This window comes from Prunus avium, chromosome 4, assembly GCF_965620075.1.
Source record: "Prunus avium chromosome 4, drPruAviu1.hap1.1, whole genome shotgun sequence".
NCBI classification, from domain to species: Eukaryota; Viridiplantae; Streptophyta; class Magnoliopsida; order Rosales; family Rosaceae; genus Prunus; species Prunus avium.
In genome coordinates, this window is record NC_142287.1 from 29,712,519 (window position 1) to 29,731,864 (window position 19,346).

The 19,346-nt window shown below is 36.5% G+C and overlaps 1 protein-coding gene and 2 pseudogenes across 3 annotated transcripts; 2 read left to right on the forward strand and 1 right to left on the reverse strand.

Annotated features, from left to right (window-relative positions):
- Window positions 1-3,713: 3,713 nt before the first annotated feature.
- Window positions 3,714-8,204, reverse strand: LOC110763651 (uncharacterized; annotated as a pseudogene). The gene is made up of 2 exons (XR_015835014.1): window positions 5,358-8,204; window positions 3,714-4,488 (listed from the first exon to the last, which is right to left on the reverse strand). The product of XR_015835014.1 is annotated as an uncharacterized LOC110763651 (transcript).
- A 3,430-nt stretch (window positions 8,205-11,634) lies between these two features.
- LOC110765897 (uncharacterized) lies at window positions 11,635-13,531 on the forward strand. Its single transcript, XM_088251933.1, has 3 exons — window positions 11,635-12,324; window positions 12,962-13,033; window positions 13,164-13,531. The coding sequence occupies exons 1-3, from the start codon at window positions 11,676-11,678 to the stop codon at window positions 13,529-13,531; spliced, it is 1,089 nt and encodes a 362-aa protein (XP_088108059.1). The 5' UTR covers window positions 11,635-11,675.
- Window positions 13,532-13,772: 241 nt separating this feature from the next.
- On the forward strand, window positions 13,773-16,656 carry LOC110746166 (uncharacterized; annotated as a pseudogene). Its single transcript, XR_015835334.1, has 3 exons — window positions 13,773-13,787; window positions 14,018-15,968; window positions 16,087-16,656. The product of XR_015835334.1 is annotated as an uncharacterized LOC110746166 (transcript).
- Window positions 16,657-19,346: the final 2,690 nt, after the last annotated feature.

A 19,346-nucleotide genomic window follows, 5' to 3' on the forward strand; every position in this document is an offset into this window, starting at 1 on the left:
GCATGGTTGCAGGGTTGATTTGATATAAAGGAAGAGTTTGAGAATGTGTTCATTGTGTTTTGTTGGAATTTGAATGGTGATAAATCTGAAATGTATTGTTGGTCCTGCTTTAAATAATTGTATATTATCGGAGTTGTGGCCATTGATGATGAGAACTACGTGTGGCTTGATTCCTTGTCCAAGGGTACGTAGGCAGCCTGGGGTCTCACCTAGGTGCAGTCGCGAAATATTATTGTGTTTAAAAGGTTTGATCGATTCTGGTGTATGTATTGTTTGACTTAAAAGCTTGCTGGTTTTGTTTCGAATTAATTGAAGGCCGAAGGCCTATTATGTGTTTGCATGTTGATAACTTGTGCATGCTGCCAGTTGGGATATAAATTGTGAATTTTTTTACAGGTTGAAAATTTGGGAAAAGTCAAATTTACACGGGAGACTGCCGAAATTTCGACAGAAAGTCTCGATTTTTAGTAAGTGGGCCCGGCATCGGTATGATGTCGGAATTTTCCACAAGATTCGTCTCGGGTTCCGAGGAATTCGGGCCGGGTCCTGTCAGCAAAGGTGAGAAAAAGAGAGCTAGGGTTTGTGAGAGATAAGGGTGTTGTTTATTGTAACCAAAGTTGTTCTTGCATACTAATGAATTTCTCGGGTGAATCACCAAGAGCACGTAGGCACATTGCCGAACCTCTATAAATTCTTATGTTCTCTGTGTTTGCTTTATTTTGGGTATGTGATTACATTGCAAATAACATGATAGTGATAAATATAACAAATATAGTGGAATCCCCATTCCCCAATGTAGCCATATTATTCAAACACTTGGATTCTCATAAAGGTGCAACTTTTCCACTTTGAGGACAAAAACAATGATATCAAATCAAGGGTTGAAGCGAAAAGTAAATCAAGATAATGGTAGAAGAATTAGTTGACCACAGTGGGGGTGGGCCCTCAAAGGGTTTAGGGAAACATTGGTCTCCATTATCTCATAGATGGGCTGGATGGGCCCCATCAACCCATGGGCTGGCTAGCCAGTCTTAGAAATTGATCTATGGATGCATGATGGTTTTGGCTAGGGGTGGGCATTAGAGCCGAAGAGCCGATAAACTGAGATGAACAAAGCGGCAAAAAAAAAAACCAGTGTTGACTAAAAAGTCAATTATGGTTCAAAAAATTGAACCGGATCAGTTGGTCAGGTTCTAGTTCCGATTTGCATTTTAAAAAAACCAATTCGAACCAAACCAAATCGTCTATGTATTTTTTATTATACGAAAAGATGATTATGATGACGAAAATGTAATTAAGCAAGTAAATTAAGAATAAGTAAATAATGTAATAGGTGAAAACAAAGATGATAAAGCACTAGGAAACTGATTTCACTTAGCTAATCCCACCCAAATCCTTCTAGCTTATTAATCCTAATTACCTAAAATGCTAATAATCGTTTTCCCTTATCTCACCAATACTCTCTTCTGAGTTATATTAGTTGTGTTCCTTACTGTCAACCCACTCAATTCCTAGTTATGGATTTAGATGGCTAATAATCCATTAAGATTTGTGAAAAACACTAATGATTACATAAACCATAATCTAATCTTCCGAGTCAGCTATGTAATTTATGGTACTTATTACAAGAAGCTATTTATTAGGCATCTCCTTCTGGTCTCAACTCAATTCTTCCAATTATATATGCAATTAGTAGCCAATTAATTTAAAGCATTAAGAACGGTAACAAGCACTCAACTTGTATAGATAAATGAAATTAACAATATCAAAGAAGAATTTGAGTATTTGTAGCTATGCTACATCGTAGCCCTAGTAAAAGAAATTAGTTCATGAAGGACGTATTGAGAAACATAATGGTTGATGAAGACATGGAAGGCACTGAATTCTTCAAGTAGAACGCCAAGTATATATTCAATGAGGATACTACTAGCGACATGTTTCTCCATGATTTAATGAGTGTAGGAATTTGATGGCCTAGCGTTCTCCCCCCAATAACCAAAACTTCCTATTTATAATACTCCTAGAAATCCTACCTATCTAAGGTATAATTACAATTATTATAAAAATAGGATTTCTAATCATCTAGGGTCATCTTAATTTCTCCTTGTTGACTTGGTAAGACTTGAACCATCTTGAGCTAGGAAATTTGACAACACTCCTTGCAACAAAAGTAATTACTTGGCTTCTTTCCAAATTATCTTCAATCTTCATCTTCTGGCCCTTTTTAGCTCAATTTCTCTTATTTCCACAACCTTCACAAATCTCACAAAACAAATTAAAACACCCAATTTAATCCAAGGAAATCAACAAATAAATAAGTAAAGGAGACATAAAATATATGTAAAATATAGACTTATCAGCAACTGAGCAGAATCATTAAATCATTGACATCCAATGTCACATCCTGGATCGGCTTCGCTGTAGCACGATATTGTTCGCTTTGGGCCCTGCCCTCACGGTTTTGTTTCTGGGAACTCACGAGCAACTTCCCAGTAGGTCAACCATCCTGGGATTGCTCTAGCAAGAACTCGCTTAACTTCGAAGTTCCCATGAAATCCGAAGCTAGTAAGCTCCCAAAAGGCCACATGCTAGATGGAGGTGGGCATGTACATATAAGGCACATCACCCCGTCTCCGTTGGTCGATGTGGGATGTGTTGTATTCATAATTGACACAAATTAATGTGCAAACAACCAATTAAAAATACCCGCAAGTGCACGAATCTATTGAGGTATAGATTATGTAAGTACGGGGTCGATCCCACGAAGAACTTGTCGGCTTCCTATAAGTTCTAATTTGAGTACATAAAGAACACTTATTTTACACAACACACAAACACAGTACAAATTGGGAACTAAAAAATGAGTAAAGAAAGGTAAAAGAAAAGAAACAAAACAAGAAACCAAAGAAAAACACAAACAGCACTTTCTATCACCCTTTTATCACCATTTGGACAGATTCGTTTCTCTGTTTTTCAATTTCGACCTCTGTTCAGTGTTTGGCCTATAATTTTTCAACCATTTGTCCAAATTTCACGTTCTTTATATGGTTGGATTCGGCACACAAAAACGAAGAATACACGGTGAATCAAAATCCAAAACCAAGTACACAGACAAAAAGCGATGACAAAAACACACCACGTTTCAAACAATGTAAACACACAAACACAATTTTGGGGGGGGGGGGGGGGGGTTTGGTTTGGTTTGGTTCAAGTGGCCTAATTCTAATTCATGAAAGTAAATGAACTTTGAATTTAAATGAGAATGGCATATATGAGTTATCAAAATGTGAAAGTACCAAGTAACAAACACTAGGGTTTCGGAATCCACCCTAAACAATTCTACCCATGTTCATGGATACACAAGTGATGAACTCTAAATGTGTTGATGAAGATGTTCGCAATCAAGACTAGTACTAGTGGCTCAAGACGCATTGATTCTCTCTAATATACGTAAAGTGCAGTACTAGTGCTACAATGCTTGTGCCTTCCCTATAACCGAATCTAGGTGTGCTTAGTACTTTGATTCAATTACAAGAAAAACCCATTAAGCTCAAAGAGAATATGAACACCACAAGAACCCTAATAGCATGATGTTTACATTAGGTATTCAAGAAACCAATTCACATGGATGATTCTTACTTCATCCATTTGTTGCTTAGGAAAATATGAAGATACACACAATCCCAACAACCTCAAGAAGCATGCTTTCAAAGGTGATCAATCAAAGAAGAACATACATCAAGGATAGATTATTTTAGTGAATTGAAATTCATCAACAAAATCTAGAAATTCATACACTCAAGCATCAAAACAATAGAGTAATCATGTTTAGGGCTTCAACCTAAGCCCTAGCTATGGAGTTTAGTTGCTCATACTTATTTCAAATACAAACTCAAAACAAAATTAGAAAGAAGTTACAGATTTTGTGAACATGGGAGCTCAAGGTCTTCAATGGTGGAAATCTCTTCCACTCTTTGCTTTGTTGCCCTTGTCTTCCTCCTTGAGCTCCCTAGCTCCAAGCTTCATCTCCAGCTCCAAAATCTCTGCAAAATTCAATAATGAATCTGATTGCAAGGGCTGATGCTCTTTGCTCTCCTCTCTCCTCCTTTCCAGCTTTTTCTTTTAATATAAAACTACCACCTTTGTTAAAGCCTTAGCCTTTGTCCCCTTGCTATGATGGGTTCTTTTGTTATTGTCTTCACCAAGATGCTCTTTGTTTCAGATAATATCTCTCAACCAAAGTAATTTCTTGTTACCAAGTGTTATGGTAACAAGAAGAATCAAGATAACATTATGGAGGTAAAAAAACTGGCCTACTTCGGATTTCCAGAGCTGCTGTAACATATAGGATCAGTTGGATAGGCTAAACTTGTCCAATGGAGCTCAAATTTGGATATGTTGTAGTTAACATCCATTGGAACAAGTTTCATGAAGATCTTCACCTCATCCGAGCACTGGAGCATGCTGATCCAAGGCCAAGAAGTTGACCTACGAAAATGAACAAAAACAGAATTTATAACCAATAATGCACTTTTAGCTCATTTTCATTCTAACCAAGTTAAAATCTATGAAAACACAAAAAGAAAGTAAAAAGCTATAAAATGTCAAGAACTAACTCAAAATAATGGGTGAATAACATGATAAATCATGTGTAAAAATGAACCAAACAGGATGTCACATCCAAATTCCAAATATATATTGAACAAATTTTACAAGTTCGCTAGATTGGCAAGTAGGCATAAATAAAACGAACAAAACCGAGTGAGGAAAGCATTCACCAAGACTTAAGTCTTGGCAAATGGCAATTGTTAATAATTAATCGTTACTTTGGTTGAGCACTAGGAAAATAAGGGAGTTCAAGTGCATTGCAAATTACATGATACAGTGATGGATAGAACAAATACATTGTTTATGAACAGATGGCTCTAATCATCTGTTTGAATCCACTGCACAATAGTTAGGTTCTTATTCAAATATCATCATATTACTAAAATGATCAAGTCAAAGGATACCAAATGATCAAGTCACCTTTGAGAGCATCAACCCAACAAGGACGAATACTGTGGGTGTTCTAACAACAGCAAATCAAACTATAACTTATTTATTTCTAGATGAATAAGTATACATTACAAACTAAGGGAGAAAACGTCACAGGGGGTGAAGCATTTTGATTTAAAGAGCTACTTCTACTCTTCTTTTCTAATCTAAATTTCCTTTCGAGACGAGTCACTTTCACCATAAATTTTTTCCTTGATGTCATCAAACCATCGAAAATAAGCATATCTCCATGACTTCTTCACAATTAATGTGCCACAAACAACCCAAAAGCCTACGATAAAACCGAGTGCCATACTTACATAGAACCAGAACTTCTCATTTCCATCTTCATTGTCATTGTCTTTTGGATCCTTGGGAGTAGAATTGCCATCTTCGGAGCACTTGGTTGAAAGAGGAAATCCACAAAGGAATGGGTTGCCCTCATAAATGGATGAATCAGGGAGTGCTTGGAGTTGGTTTCCCAAAGGAATTTCACCACTCAAGTTGTTATAAGACAAGTTCAAGTTAGACAAGAAGGTCAAGGATGAAAGACTTTGAGGAATCTGTCCTGACAGGTGGTTGAGTGAGAGATCAAGAGTATCGAGCTGCGACAAGTTTCCGATCTTTGATGGGATGTTTCCACTGAACTGATTCATCGACAAGTTCAAGTTGCGCAATAGAACGAGGCTGCATATTTCTTGAGGGATTTCACCTTCAAACCTATTTGATGAAAGATCAATGCTTTTTACATACGCTAGAGAAGTGTTCAATTGGAGTTCTCTTCCTCTCATCACTGTTGTTTGTTGGTCATACTCTAGATATATATTATAAAAACTGTCATTAAAGATTCTGAGACCAGTGAGATTGTTCAAACACTTGGGGATTGTCCCGGAAAAGTTGTTGTGAGCAAGGTCTAGGATGTGAAGGTAGCCAAGATTGCACAACTGTTGTGGGATATGTCCACTTAAAAAATTGGATCTCAGCCTTAGGGTTGACACCGAGAAAGCAGTTGATCCTATCCATGGAGGTATTTGACCAGTGAATCTATTATCCCCAAGATCAATGTTCCTCAAAGAAGTGCAGGTTTGCAAGGAAAACGGAATTTCGCCCTCGAAATTGTTGTTGTTCATCTTCAACATGAAAAGAGTACCTGAGGCACCCATTGAACTAGGAAGATTGCCTGAGAGATTGTTGTATGCAACATCTACAATCAGTATGTTAAGCAACAGGCTCAATGCTTGTGGAAATTCTCCTGATAGCTTGTTGTTTCTCAGAGAAAGGATTAACAAGCGTTTCATGTGGCAAATGGAAGTTGGAATGGTGCCATTCAAATGATTTTCAGCAAGGTAAAATGATTCCAATTTTGGAAACTTTTGGTCCAAATTCAATGGAATTGGGCCTGAAAATGAATTGGTTTCAAGCTTAAACCGAACCACATTTCACCAGACCAAAGTGGAATTGACCCATCAAATTGGTTATGACTCAAATCCAAAAGCACAGCATTTGGGAATTTCAATTGCAATGGAAGCTTTCCATGGATTTGGTTGTAAGACAAATCCAAATACTCAACTTGGGAAGATATTTTCATGAACCAATCCTCTGGTATAGAATCTGAGATTCCAGCGGCACGAAGTTTGACAAAGACAAGGTCAGTTTGAGATTGAAGCCATGACCCAAAGACAGGACCTACTTTACAGTTCCCAATGTTGATTGTGTGAAGCATGAAAGGAGGAACCCAATTGTCAGACACCTTAAAACTGAGGGGAATAGACTTATTTGGGTATGGATCCACTCTACCCAATGCAATGTATTCCAATCTTGTGAGATTTATGAAATGGGCTTCAGTTAAAAACCCTTCCCATGGGTTAAAAGATAGATCTAGGTGAACTAGCTTAGAGAGTTGCCCCAAACTTTCAGGAATAGACCCACTCATATCATTGATGTAGAGTTTAAGATACTTCAAATTGTGTAGCATCCCTATATAGAGGCAGGCAATTGGCTTTTCAGCTTATTAGAAGACAAATCTAGTGACTCTAACTCACTATTGGGACAACTTGATAAACCCCCCAAAAGCCCTTGAATCCCCCCTTCAAATTGGTTATTTGCAAGATTCAATGTCTTTAGATTGCAAAAGTTCCCGAAGAATTTGGGAATTTGACCTACAAGATCATTAAAAGATAAATCAAGGGCTTCTAGTGATTGGAGGCTTTCAAAATCACTGGGAACTGGACCACCCAAAAAATTACCACTTAGATCAAGTTTTCTGAGGCTAGACAGATTAAAGAACCACTCAGGAAATGGAAACTTCAAATCATTATAAGACATGTCAAGGATCAAAAGTGATGTGAAGCTAACATTTCCTAGTGAGATTGGAAGGCTTTTAATTTGGCATGCTGGTAAGTGCAACTCTAGTAGGGAAGGAAGCTTGCTTAAAACATTTACCAAACTTACCCCAGTGTTGCTGAGGTCCACTCCTTCAAGATTGAGGTATTTTAGGGAAGAGAGATTGGAAAGCCCATTCAAGCTGTTGGAAGGTAGTTCAAGTGAAGAATAGTCAGACTCTTCACTTAGGTCAAGATAGTTCAAGTTTGATAGGTTACCAAGATGTGCTGGAATTTCTCCTCCAAATGAAGCACATGAGAGATTGAGATACCTCAAACTTTTGAGCTGACTGAAGAATGTGGGAATGGGAATCCCTTGAAAAGCATTCCTGCTTAGATCTAGGTGGCTCAAAAGTTTCAAGCTAAGTAAAGAAGGATTTATCTCACCACCCAAAGAAGACTTCTCCATCTCTTCCCACTCTCCTTCAAAAATAGACAGTGTATATGTGTATGTATTTTGGAGATCTATCTTTTCAACGTGACCGGTGATGTTGTTGCATGAAATTCCTTTCCATTGACAGCAAGCTTGACCAACCCAAGAAGAAAGCCTCCCAGAAGGATCAGTGAGATTTTGTTTGAAGGCAAGGAGAGCCCGTCTCTCCTCATTAATGCATGGTTTCACACTTGGAAGTGCATCACCAAAAGAGAGTTTACTAGTGTGTTGATATGAGGAGGCGAAAAGGAAGATAAGGAAATAGTGAGCAATGTTGAGGTAATAAGTAAGGCTGAATAAGTAATTTGCAAAGCTAGGCATTATGTCGCAAAGTTTTCTTTGCCTTGGTGGAGTTGGCTACTGAGCACAATATAATTGAATATATATATATATATATATATATATATATATATATATATAGGAGGCTGTTGTGAAATTTATTGCAAGCGCACAATCCGCACAAGTAATACAGTGATAAGTGAAATGTCGTTCCCACGAAGAGTGATTTAATTTACTAAGTACCAATTGTGATTAACCCAAGACTTTATTTGAACAATTGAATGATGAGATTTTGATTGATTAATTAACTAAAACAATGAATAAAAGCAAGCTTAGAAAAATAAAATAGTGAGATTCAAGTTATGAGAGCACTAGAGCTTCCGATTTCACCATAACCAATTCTACCCAATTCCCTTAGCATGTTAATCCTAATTATTCTCCATGTTGACAGTTGATTTTCCCTACTTTATTCGATACTCCATCCCTGGTTATACCAAAAGTATTCTTATTACCAACCCACTCTATCCCTAGTGATGGAATTAAGATAATAAGAACCCATTAAACTCCTTGGAAAATCTGTAAAACAACCACATAAGTCATGACAAACATCCCTGTCTAATCATGTAACTCATGGCATCTATTACAAGAAGCAACCCTAAATTGGATATCCCTATCGTCAATTTAGCATCAAAACAATTAAATGTTGGCCAAACATTCAAAGTATTAAGCATGGTAAAAGATACTCAACATGGAAAAATACTTGGAACTAACATTGACTAAAGTAATTGAGTATTCATGGCTAGGCTACATCGTAGCCCTAGCAAGAAGAAATTAGTTCATGACAACTTTAATAAAAACCATGATAAACAGTGTCATAGGAAAGAAAAAACCAATTGAAGATTTGATCTCTGCACAACAGCAACTCTCGCTTCAGGTCGTCTTCTTTGTCTCTCTAAAACTCTCTCTCCTTTGAGTGTTTTGGCTATGAGTCTGAATGTGTAGGAATGTGATGGTAGATGATGGGGGATCGCGGATGGATAATGGGTAATGGATCCCTCGAACAATGACCTAAACTCTCTATTTATAACACTCCTAGAAATCCTACCTAAGGTATAATTACAATTGGTATAAAAATAGGATTCCTTCTAAAATAAGGTCTTCTTTATTTCTCCTTGTTTGACTTGATAAGACTTGAACCCTCTTGAACTAGGAAATTAATACAACATTCCTTGCAACAAAAGGAATGACTTGGCTTCTTTTTTAATTAAACTCCAATCTTCATCTTCTTGCCCTTTTTTGCCCACTTTCTCCTATTTCACAATTCCTTCACAAATCTCACAAAACCAATTAAAACAACCAATTTAATTCAAGGAAATTAACAAATAAATAAGCAAAGGAGGCATAAAATATATATAAAATATAGGCTTATCAGAGGCAAAGGAGGGTGCGAAAGAGTTAATGAAATAATGCCGTCCCGATAAGATTCCAAATCTTCAACCCATTTTACACGTTATTCATTTGCAAGAGTAGCCCTAGCTAGGCATGCGTAGTAGATTGACTAAAAGGCATAAATAAGACTAAAAACCCTTGTAATCTTTTGGCACCGAAGTCTTTGATTGGTACGTGAGATTTGGAAAAAGCTATAGTAGAGGCATTGAAGAGTCACCATCGTACTCTATTGGCTGATGACTAAGCTCACCATCGTACGTGATTTAACTATTATACCATTGACCAAGACTCAAGTCTTGTATGGTCGGCAGTCTCTTGCTAAAAATTCGTAAGTCCATGTACCACTTAATGACATAATGACTTTTGAAAAAACGAATGTACCAATCAAAGACTTTGGTGCCAAAAGATTACAAGGGTTTTTAGTCTTATTCATGCCTATTAGTCAATCTAGTACGCATCTCTCTCTCTCTGGAAAAACACTTCCAGAGTTAATCTAGTCATTGTTCTTCCTCCATTCTACTCTTCCCCCATTTTCAAAGATAGAAAGCTTCCCCTATTTGTCTTCATTTTATTGTGATTTTCTTCCAATCATTACAGGCGGTCGTCACGACGTCTGTTCTCCACCACCATCCTTTTCGTAGTTTCTTTTGGTTTTGAGTAGCAAATACCCTAGAAGGGTATCGAGAATTCTAGAAATGGGAAGTCGGCGGTCACATGCAACCTTGGAGAATTATCTAGAGAAAGCCACACATATGTGGCTGGGGTTAATCTTCCTAAGTCGGTGCACCAAGGTATGGCGGTGGATCATATTTATAAATAGACATACATGTGCTCATTGAAGTCCCGTTGTACCTGAATAATTAGATATTCCTGTTTAAAAAAATGAAGAAAAAAATATCAGATTGAAGGGTACTTATTATGCGAAGGAGACTGGATTGACCATCCATATCTGATAGCATGTTCTTGTACAGAATACATAGAGACATATAGAGACATATATGTACAGTACAGCAAGTTCTTGTACACTTGTGAAAACAGATGCCCAATTGTCCAAAAAAAGAGGAGTACTGGGCCTCCCACGTTTTGATGATTGCACTCCATCTCCATGTGAGTGGAGGGCCTGGAGAGGGTGTTGTCCATGATGAAAAATTCAAGTGCGTAAATGAAAAAAGTGTGCTACTGCCAACACAAAACCATGAAACAGTTTATAACATGCATTATTTTTCACCAAACTCTAGGCAAATAATTGCATGTGTAATTAAGATCAGTTGATTGAAGCAATGTGTTGGTCTCTTTGCATTCGAGTTTGATCCCCTTCTTCTACATTAGAGTTAGAATATGTTTTTGTAAAAAAAACACAACAAAATAAAACAAAACTCTTGGCAAATAATTGAATAATTGAGAAATAAATAGCCAGATATCTAACTTGTATGTTTAAAATTGAAATGGTATAATTCTACCATGCATTTCTTAATTTTCCTGGAGCCACTGCCAAATTAAAAAAATCAGAATAAAAGAAAATAATTGCAATTTAACTCTATATATGTAATTCATACAATTATAGTTTATCGCATTGACTAATATTTCATCATCGTTCAACCTTTCATGAAATTCGATTGAATATAGAAAGAAAAATAAAAGGATTGTGAAATGAATAGGCGAATTTTTCAAGATATAAGGTAGCAACGCTTAAAAGATAACCATGTTTAAAATTAGACTCTTTTTTTTGTTGTTTTTTTTTTTTGGGTATTGCATATAACAGCATGCAGAAGAAATTGGCCTAAAAATGTACAACAACTTGCTAATACATATGCCGTGGAGACTGGTGGATTGACCATCCATATCTGATTGACGGAATATATAGAGAAGTATGTATAGCAAGTTCTTGCACATTTGTGAAGACAGAGGTGTGGAAAAGGAAACAGATTCCCAATTGTCCATTCTTCCTTTAATACAAGTCTAAGTCGTTGCAATGAATGGACCAGTTGCATTTGGCTACTCGCGAATTTCTTCCTCCCATGGTGCAATCATGTGCCTCAATCTTCGGCACCTTGTTCTACCTTCATATATATATTGACACTGCAACTAATTATTCAATGATTTCAAGTTCTAAATCGGAAAGGAAAAAACAAACGAAAAACAATTTGAAGTTGGAAGGAACTTCTCTGTTTTCGGTGCTCATGGTCATGGAGAGAAGTTGTTTCCTCTTGTCAATCACCTTCTTGCTGGTGCTGCAGTTGCAGTACAGTTCTCTAGGCACAGTAGGTGCAGCACAAACCAACATCACCACGGACCAGTCTGCTCTTCTTGCTCTAAAAGCCCATGTCACTAGTGACTCTCACAACATCTTGGTCAATTGGTCAACGACCACCTCCGTTTGCAATTGGGCTGGCGTTGTTTGTGGTGCTCGTCACCTTAGAGTAGCATCATTGAATCTCTCGTACATGGATCTCACAGGCACCATTCCACCATACTTAGGCAACCTCTCATTTCTTGTTGAGCTGGACTTAGGAAACAACAGTTTTCATGGCACCCTGCCCCATGAATTGTCTTATTTGCGTCGCCTCAAGTTTATTAGCTTCAAATTCAACAATTTTAATGGATATATTCCATCGTGGTTTGGGTCCTTCTCCAAACTTCAAAGTATCAATTTGCGTGGCAATCAGTTTTCAGGTTCTCTACTGACGATTATCTTCAACTTGTCTGCATTGCAATACATAGATCTAAGCAATAACAAACTATCAGGTACGTATGTGTCAACAAGGTATCTAGACTCTATTGTTGATCTATCATTATGTTTCAACATCTTGTTATTAATCTGTAAGCCTAATATGTTTTTTTTTTTCTTTAGAAAATTATGCTAATTTTTTCTTACTTGCAGGTCATCCAATACTCAAAAACTCTCACTTGAATAGATTATGTATTTGGTTTTTAATTTTAAGAACGGTTGAGTCTATAATGTTGTTTTTTTTTAAAAAAAATTATTTATATACTCAAAGTTTTTACAAAACTTACATTTATGAAACTAGTGAGTACATGTTGTAGGCTACAAATGATAAGACAAAGATGATAGATTGTAAATAATCGGGAATATTTATGACCTTTTTCACATAGAGGCCCATTATAACATAATATTTTATAAATATAAAAAACACCCTTCAAATCTAATACTGTAGAAAAATTCCATATTGTACCTTCAAGTGAAAAAATTGTAACATACTAATAAACCAATTAGAAAGTGACCAAGTGACTAGTTGAGAGTTCTTTTTTTTCCTCCAAAAATAGCCACTCTGATAGCTTTTCTATAAATTATGTAATGTGGTGTTTTTCTAATTTCATTTATTTACATGTATTCTAAGTCTTTGTTTGGCATACTTAACAGGTGCGATACCCAGAGAAATAGGGAACTTAACAATGTTGAAGACGATAACCCTTGACTCCAACAATTTCAATGGTATATATATTTGGTGCATTGCCTTGATGTGATACAGTTATATATGACTCAGCTTTTGTTGCAGTGCATTATATGTGCATAAAACATGAGTTTAACATATAAATGTGCATATATTTTAATGATTTTTCAGAAATTCCAAAAGAGATTGGCTTTTTACATCAGCTGGAGACGTTGTATGTGCAATTTAATGTCCTAAAAGGCCCTGTTCCTGTGGCTGTTTTCAACATGTCTTCTTTGACTACGTTGACTCTATTTGGAAACAGCTTGAGTGGTGGTCTTCCAGGCAATATATGCCAACATCTTCCTAGTCTTCAAGCATTGAATTTGGCTCGCAACCAGTTTGATGGTCCACTTCCATCAAAATTATGGCAATGCAAAGAGCTTCGTATACTTACGTTGGGGTTCAACAAGTTCAGTGGAAGCATACCAAAATATATTGGGAACTTAACAATGATGAAGGAGATATACCTTGACAGCAACACTTTGACGGGTAATTGATATTTCATTATGATGATCCAATTATGATTTATCTTTTTTTATTTTGGTTGCATAATTTATTGTTATTTAACTATTTCATATTTTAGTAAATGAGGGAGATAGTTAAGCATGAATATAACATTTTTTTTTTTTTTTGGTTGTTGTCAAAATCGCTGGAAAATTCATTAGAATCGAATAGCAAGGTTTACAATCATGAATATAACATATTGACTTGCCTAATAAACACTCTATCTAAGTCAATATGTTCAAATCTGAGGTTAACCAACAGAAGAAAAAAAGAAGTATAAGGACATGCAACCTCAAACGTGTTTTGTTTCAAAAGACAAACCTATTTAGGACTTTTATTTTATTTTTAGAGATTTCTGTTTAAAAATTGTTGTATTAATTAATATTATGATGTGACATTTTATACTAAAAGTCATGAACGATTAGATAGGGTTAGATTAGGTTACATAAATCCATATATACTGAAATTGTTGTAGATAGGATTGTGACATTGTGGCACTGGCAGGCACTATTCCATGGTCCTCAATATTCAATATCTCCACCATCAGATCCCTGTCGCTTAGTTGGAATCAGCTATCGGGTACCCTCCCAGCAAACTTAGGTCTTGGGCTTCCAAACCTACAATTCCTCTATCTTCATGAAGCTGGTCTCAGCGGAGTACTCCCAAACCTCTCCAATGCTTCTATGCTCACACTGCTTGATTTGGGGAAAAACTCATTTACAGGGTTTATTCCTAGCACGCTATGTGCCTTATCAAACCTTCAGCAGCTTAGCTTAGGCATGAATAATTTGACGATTGATACTTCAACTCCAGAAGCAAACACTCTCTCTTGTTTGGCTAATCTTGGAAATTTGACATTTTTAACCTTGGCAGCTAATCCGTTAAATGCTAGACTTGATGATTCCTTTCGAAATTGCTCTACATCGTCGCTTCAATATATTTATTTATCTAATTGCAACATGAGCGGTAACATTCCCATTGGTATTGGCAACTTGAGCAGCTTGATAATGTTAGCTCTGGGAGGCAATCAACTGAGTGGATCAATTCCAACTTCACTGGGAAGACTAGGGAATCTCCAAGCTTTACACTTGAATGATAACAAGTTGCGAGGGTACATCCCATATCAACTATGTCAATTAGATAACCTAGCTTACTTATATTTGAGTAGTAATCAGCTCTATGGTTCTATCCCTTCTTGCTTGGGAAATCTAACCGCATCTCTAAGATATCTATCATTGGCGTCCAATTCGTTGAGTTCCACAATACCATCTAACTTTTGGAGACTTGCCTATATCTTGTCTGTAGACTTATCATCCAATTATCTAATTGGAAATCTCTCACAAGATATTGGAAAGTTGAAAGTTGTGACACTGGTAGATTTATCAAATAACAATTTATCTGGTATCCTACCAAGCACTATTGGGGGTCTTCGGGATTTGGTTAATCTATCCTTGGCAAATAATAATTTGGAAGGCCCTATTCCAAGTTCATTTGACGGCTTGCTAAGCCTGCAACTCTTGGATTTGTCCAGAAACAATCTGTCTGGAGTGATTCCCAAGTCTTTAGAAGCTCTGTCACTTCTCAAGTATATGAATTTGTCTTTCAACAAGTTCCAAGGAGAAATTCCAACTGGTGGACCGTTCCAAAACTTCTCCGCTCAATCATTTGTCTCAAACAAAGCACTCTGTGGTGCAGCCCGACTTCAGGTTCCACCATGCAAAAATGGTACAGTTGAACCAAATTGGAGGAAAGCTAAATATATCATCCCAGGGATTATATCAGTAATTCTCTTTGGGGCCTCTGTATCTATCTTTGTACTACGCAGGAAAAGGAATGTGGAAGTTGCAGGAGAGGCTACCTCGTTGCCTCAACTTCTTTGGAGAAGAGTTTCACATCTAGAACTTATAAGGGGCACAAATGGATTTAATGAAAACAACCTACTTGGAAGTGGGGGTTTTGGTTCAGTATATAAAGGGACACTTTCAGATGGAATAGATGTTGCAGTAAAGGTTTTCAGTTTACAGCTAGAAGGGGCTTTCAAGAGTTTTGATAGGGAATGTGAAATGCTAAGCAATATTCGTCATCGAAACCTTATCAAAATCATCAGTTGTTGCAGTGAAATTGATTTCAAAGCCCTGGTATTGAATTACATGCCAAATGGGAGCCTTGAGAAGTGGTTGTACTCCCAAAGCTCTTCTCTGAATATCTTACAGAGGTTGAACATAATGATAGATGCTGCATCTGCACTGGAATACCTACACCATGGTTATTCAATACCTATTGTGCATTGTGATATGAAGCCAAGCAATATACTACTGGATGATGATATGGTTGCACATGTTGCTGATTTTGGAATTGCAAAACTCTTGGGTGGAGGAGATTCTATTACCCAAACCATGACTCTAGCCACTGTTGGTTATATGGCTCCAGGTGATGTACTTGCTAATTTAATATCTTTCAATTCTATACGTGCTGTACTTAATTATGCATAATTTTCATTTAATATATATTCATAAACATGAATATATAAGTATAATTCATAATGCAGAGTATGGATTGGAAGGAATGATTTCAACAAGAGGGGATGTGTACAGTTTCGGAATTGTAGTGATGGAAACATTCACAAGAAGGAAGCCAATAGATGAGATGTTTGATGGGGAAATGAATATAAAGCAATGGATTGCAAACTCACTAGTATTACCAGATGCAAAGATAGATGAAGTTGTGGATGCCAATTTGCTTGGTATCGGGACAGAACAAGAAGATGATCATGTGAGGAAGAGGGATTGCATATCAGCCATTATGAGATTAGCTCTTACTTGCTGTGCAGAATCCCCAGAAGATAGGATAAGTATGAAAGAAGCTGTAGCCACACTCAACAAAATCAAGACAAAGTTTTTGAAGGATGCTGACCGTCCTCTTGTTCAATAGCGCTTCAATTAATGGGTACTATCCTATGACATGCATTTCATGCACTTTGATTTGATTCAATTTCAGTCTTTTATTTAGACAATGTGGAGGAAGGCATACTGTTTTATTTCGGACTGATTTTATGGTGGAGTGTGAAGACTTATTATATAATATACTAGTCTTGGTAGTTGTTATGGTATCAGTGTTATAGGAGGGTTTGTTCTGTTGTGTTGTGGCTGCAACCACGACCTCTTGGGAGCTCCACCGCTGCTTTTGCCATGCCAAGAGGCAAACAACGGCTGATTACAGCAGCCAGGCCTCCCACCCTACAGTCTACCCCTCTTGGGAGCTATTAGCCTAAAAGCTTGCACACGTAATAGATATATATAGCCTAAGCCCAACAAAGCAAAATACTTAACTGAATTTGCATAGACAAACCAATCCACCTACCCAACAAAGCCTAAGCTTCAAAAATGTCATTTTTCTTGTCAAAATATGCTTCTTAAAAGCATCACGAAGATGTCATTAGGGCTTCAATACTTATTAAAATTTGAGAAATTTAATAAGAAAATGTGTACAAAAGAATGCAGGCTATGCAAAAGTGAAGCGCATAACCAAAATATTATAATAATTGGAATTCTTGTTGAACCAAAACTTAAATTTGAATAAAAACAAGAATTAAACACCCAAACTAAGAATTTCAAATGAAACCCACTCGTTGGATGGCAGGCTTCAACAATATGAATATAAGAATTCAATCAAACACCTGAAACAAGAATACAAAAATGAACCCATAGCAACTCTAAGCAGCACTAAACCTTTCATTTCGAAGTATTTACAAAACATATTTTGGTGACAAATACAATAAATTTCAATATCTACATCAGAATAGCCAGCAAGTAGAATACTAAAATATAAAAACAAGATAATTAAATGTTGGTTCAAATTCAGATTCGTGATGATTTCCTGCATTTGACGAACTGGTCATAAAGAAATAGTGGACATTCTAGGCAATTGCCACCATGCATACCACATTTGTCAATGAGAACATATGATGATATATATATCCTCCAGGCAACTTCAATGGAATATCCAACTTTTACTACCTTGTCATATACTTCTTTACAAGCAAAAAGAATTAGTTCGAAAGCAAGCTGTATGATTCTACAAAAGGGAAGGAAATTGCATTGAAAAGGAAAAACTTCCAACTTTTAAGGCAATGAAATATGCTAAAAGAGTTGTGAGCATTGAATCAACTTTAGATGTAACATAATCATTCAACTTGGTAATAACCAAAAGGTAAACTAAAAACCTATGTACCTGACCATCGTACCAACTAGAGTCTTCATCTATAAACAGAAAGAAGAAGAGCAGAAAATTAATTACATGTTTAGGATGGCGAAACTTACAAGAAGTGCCAAATCTGCAAGTCCCTCTCCTCATATAATAATACCACCAAAGAATCACAGCACATCCTATCCCCTAAAAAAAAATTCACAACACAATTAAACAAAGGAGATTCACAAACTTTCAAGACTATCAAGATCTGCTACTTTTTCTACCATCAATCTGTACAATGGGCTTAGGATGGTTGAAAATTTATTAAAACCGTGAACTAGATAGAATGAACCAACAACAAAATACCCATTTTTTACAGAACCAATACAGAAAAATTAATCAGGAAACATATTTAAAGAAAAAACAAATTGGCGTTTAGGAATTGATACAAACCAAGGGCAAGAGGGTTACTGGAACGAAGAGGGAGAGAGGAGACAAACCAACCTAGATTCTGCAAAAATAAAAATAAAACTTGAAACCCAAATACGAAATAAGAAATTGAATTCTAGAAATAGATACTTACAAAGCAATCAAACTTCTTCTTAGAGACCATGTAGCCACATACAGAGAGAGACAGAGACAGATATATGAGGAGAGGGAGAGGGAGAGGGAGAGGCGGAGTAGAGAGTGGGTGTGCGAATTTTAGGGTTTGGGTCTGGAAAATAGATAAGGAGAGAGGAGGGGGGAAGTGGTTTCGATTTGGGGCTGAAAAGAGAAAAGAAGCGTGAATTTTTTTTAGGATGAGGGATGAGAGGGGTAGCGCGAAATTAGAATTTCACTCAAAACAGAGCGCCAGCGAAAACAAAATAGGGAGGAGAAATCAATGTCTATGACACACATGCCATGTCATAAAAATCAATGTCCAAAACTCTGCCACGTGTCAATTTAATATATTTCATATTATTTATCGATAATTTAATTTCTAAAAATCATAATAAATAAATTAAAATTCATAAAAATACACAGAAAATTCCTATGAATATCTTGTGATATTCCTATGTATTAGTGTGACAAGTAGGTATGTATTGTTTTGTTATTGTATTTTTCTCATGCAATTAATTATTTCTTTCTACTTCACAACTTATTTTAAAATCGTTCATAATTCAAACAATTCCCCAAAAAAAATAGTGTCAGGATTGGTATGACATTTCCTTCAATTACATACTTCAAATTTCGATCCCGTCCTTATGTGATCAAATAAACAATAGCTTAGGGTTTACAAAGTGTGGTTATGTTTTCATTTGCATCATTCACATTTAGGGATACCCCCCAAATTGTAATTTTAAAACAATTGTAAACCACTTTTTGGACTTGGGATACAAAGTATTGGTGCTAAGAAATACGTATATATTTTTTTGTGCACACGGTGAGCCTAGTATCCCATCCACTTCCAAGTGTCAGCAAGGAAAACCGCCACTTGGCATATCATCCAATTAACTATTTCTTTGTACTTCAAAATTGATTTAAAATGGTAGAGTTTATGGTTTAGGTTTTAGGGGTTAGGGTTTAGAGGTTTGGGGTTAAGGGTTTAGGGTTTGGGGTTTAGGCGTTAGGGGTATT

Excerpts from the sequence above, each read along its gene's own strand:
- LOC110765897 (XM_088251933.1), top strand. The coding sequence starts at position 11,676 with ATGATTTCAAGTTCTAAATCGGAAAGGAAAAAACAAACGAAAAACAAT. Across the intron at positions 12,325-12,961 it reads AAGCAATAACAAACTATCAG|GTGCGATACCCAGAGAAATA; the intron begins GTACGTATGTGT and ends CATACTTAACAG. Across the intron at positions 13,034-13,163 it reads TGACTCCAACAATTTCAATG|AAATTCCAAAAGAGATTGGC; the intron begins GTATATATATTT and ends ATGATTTTTCAG.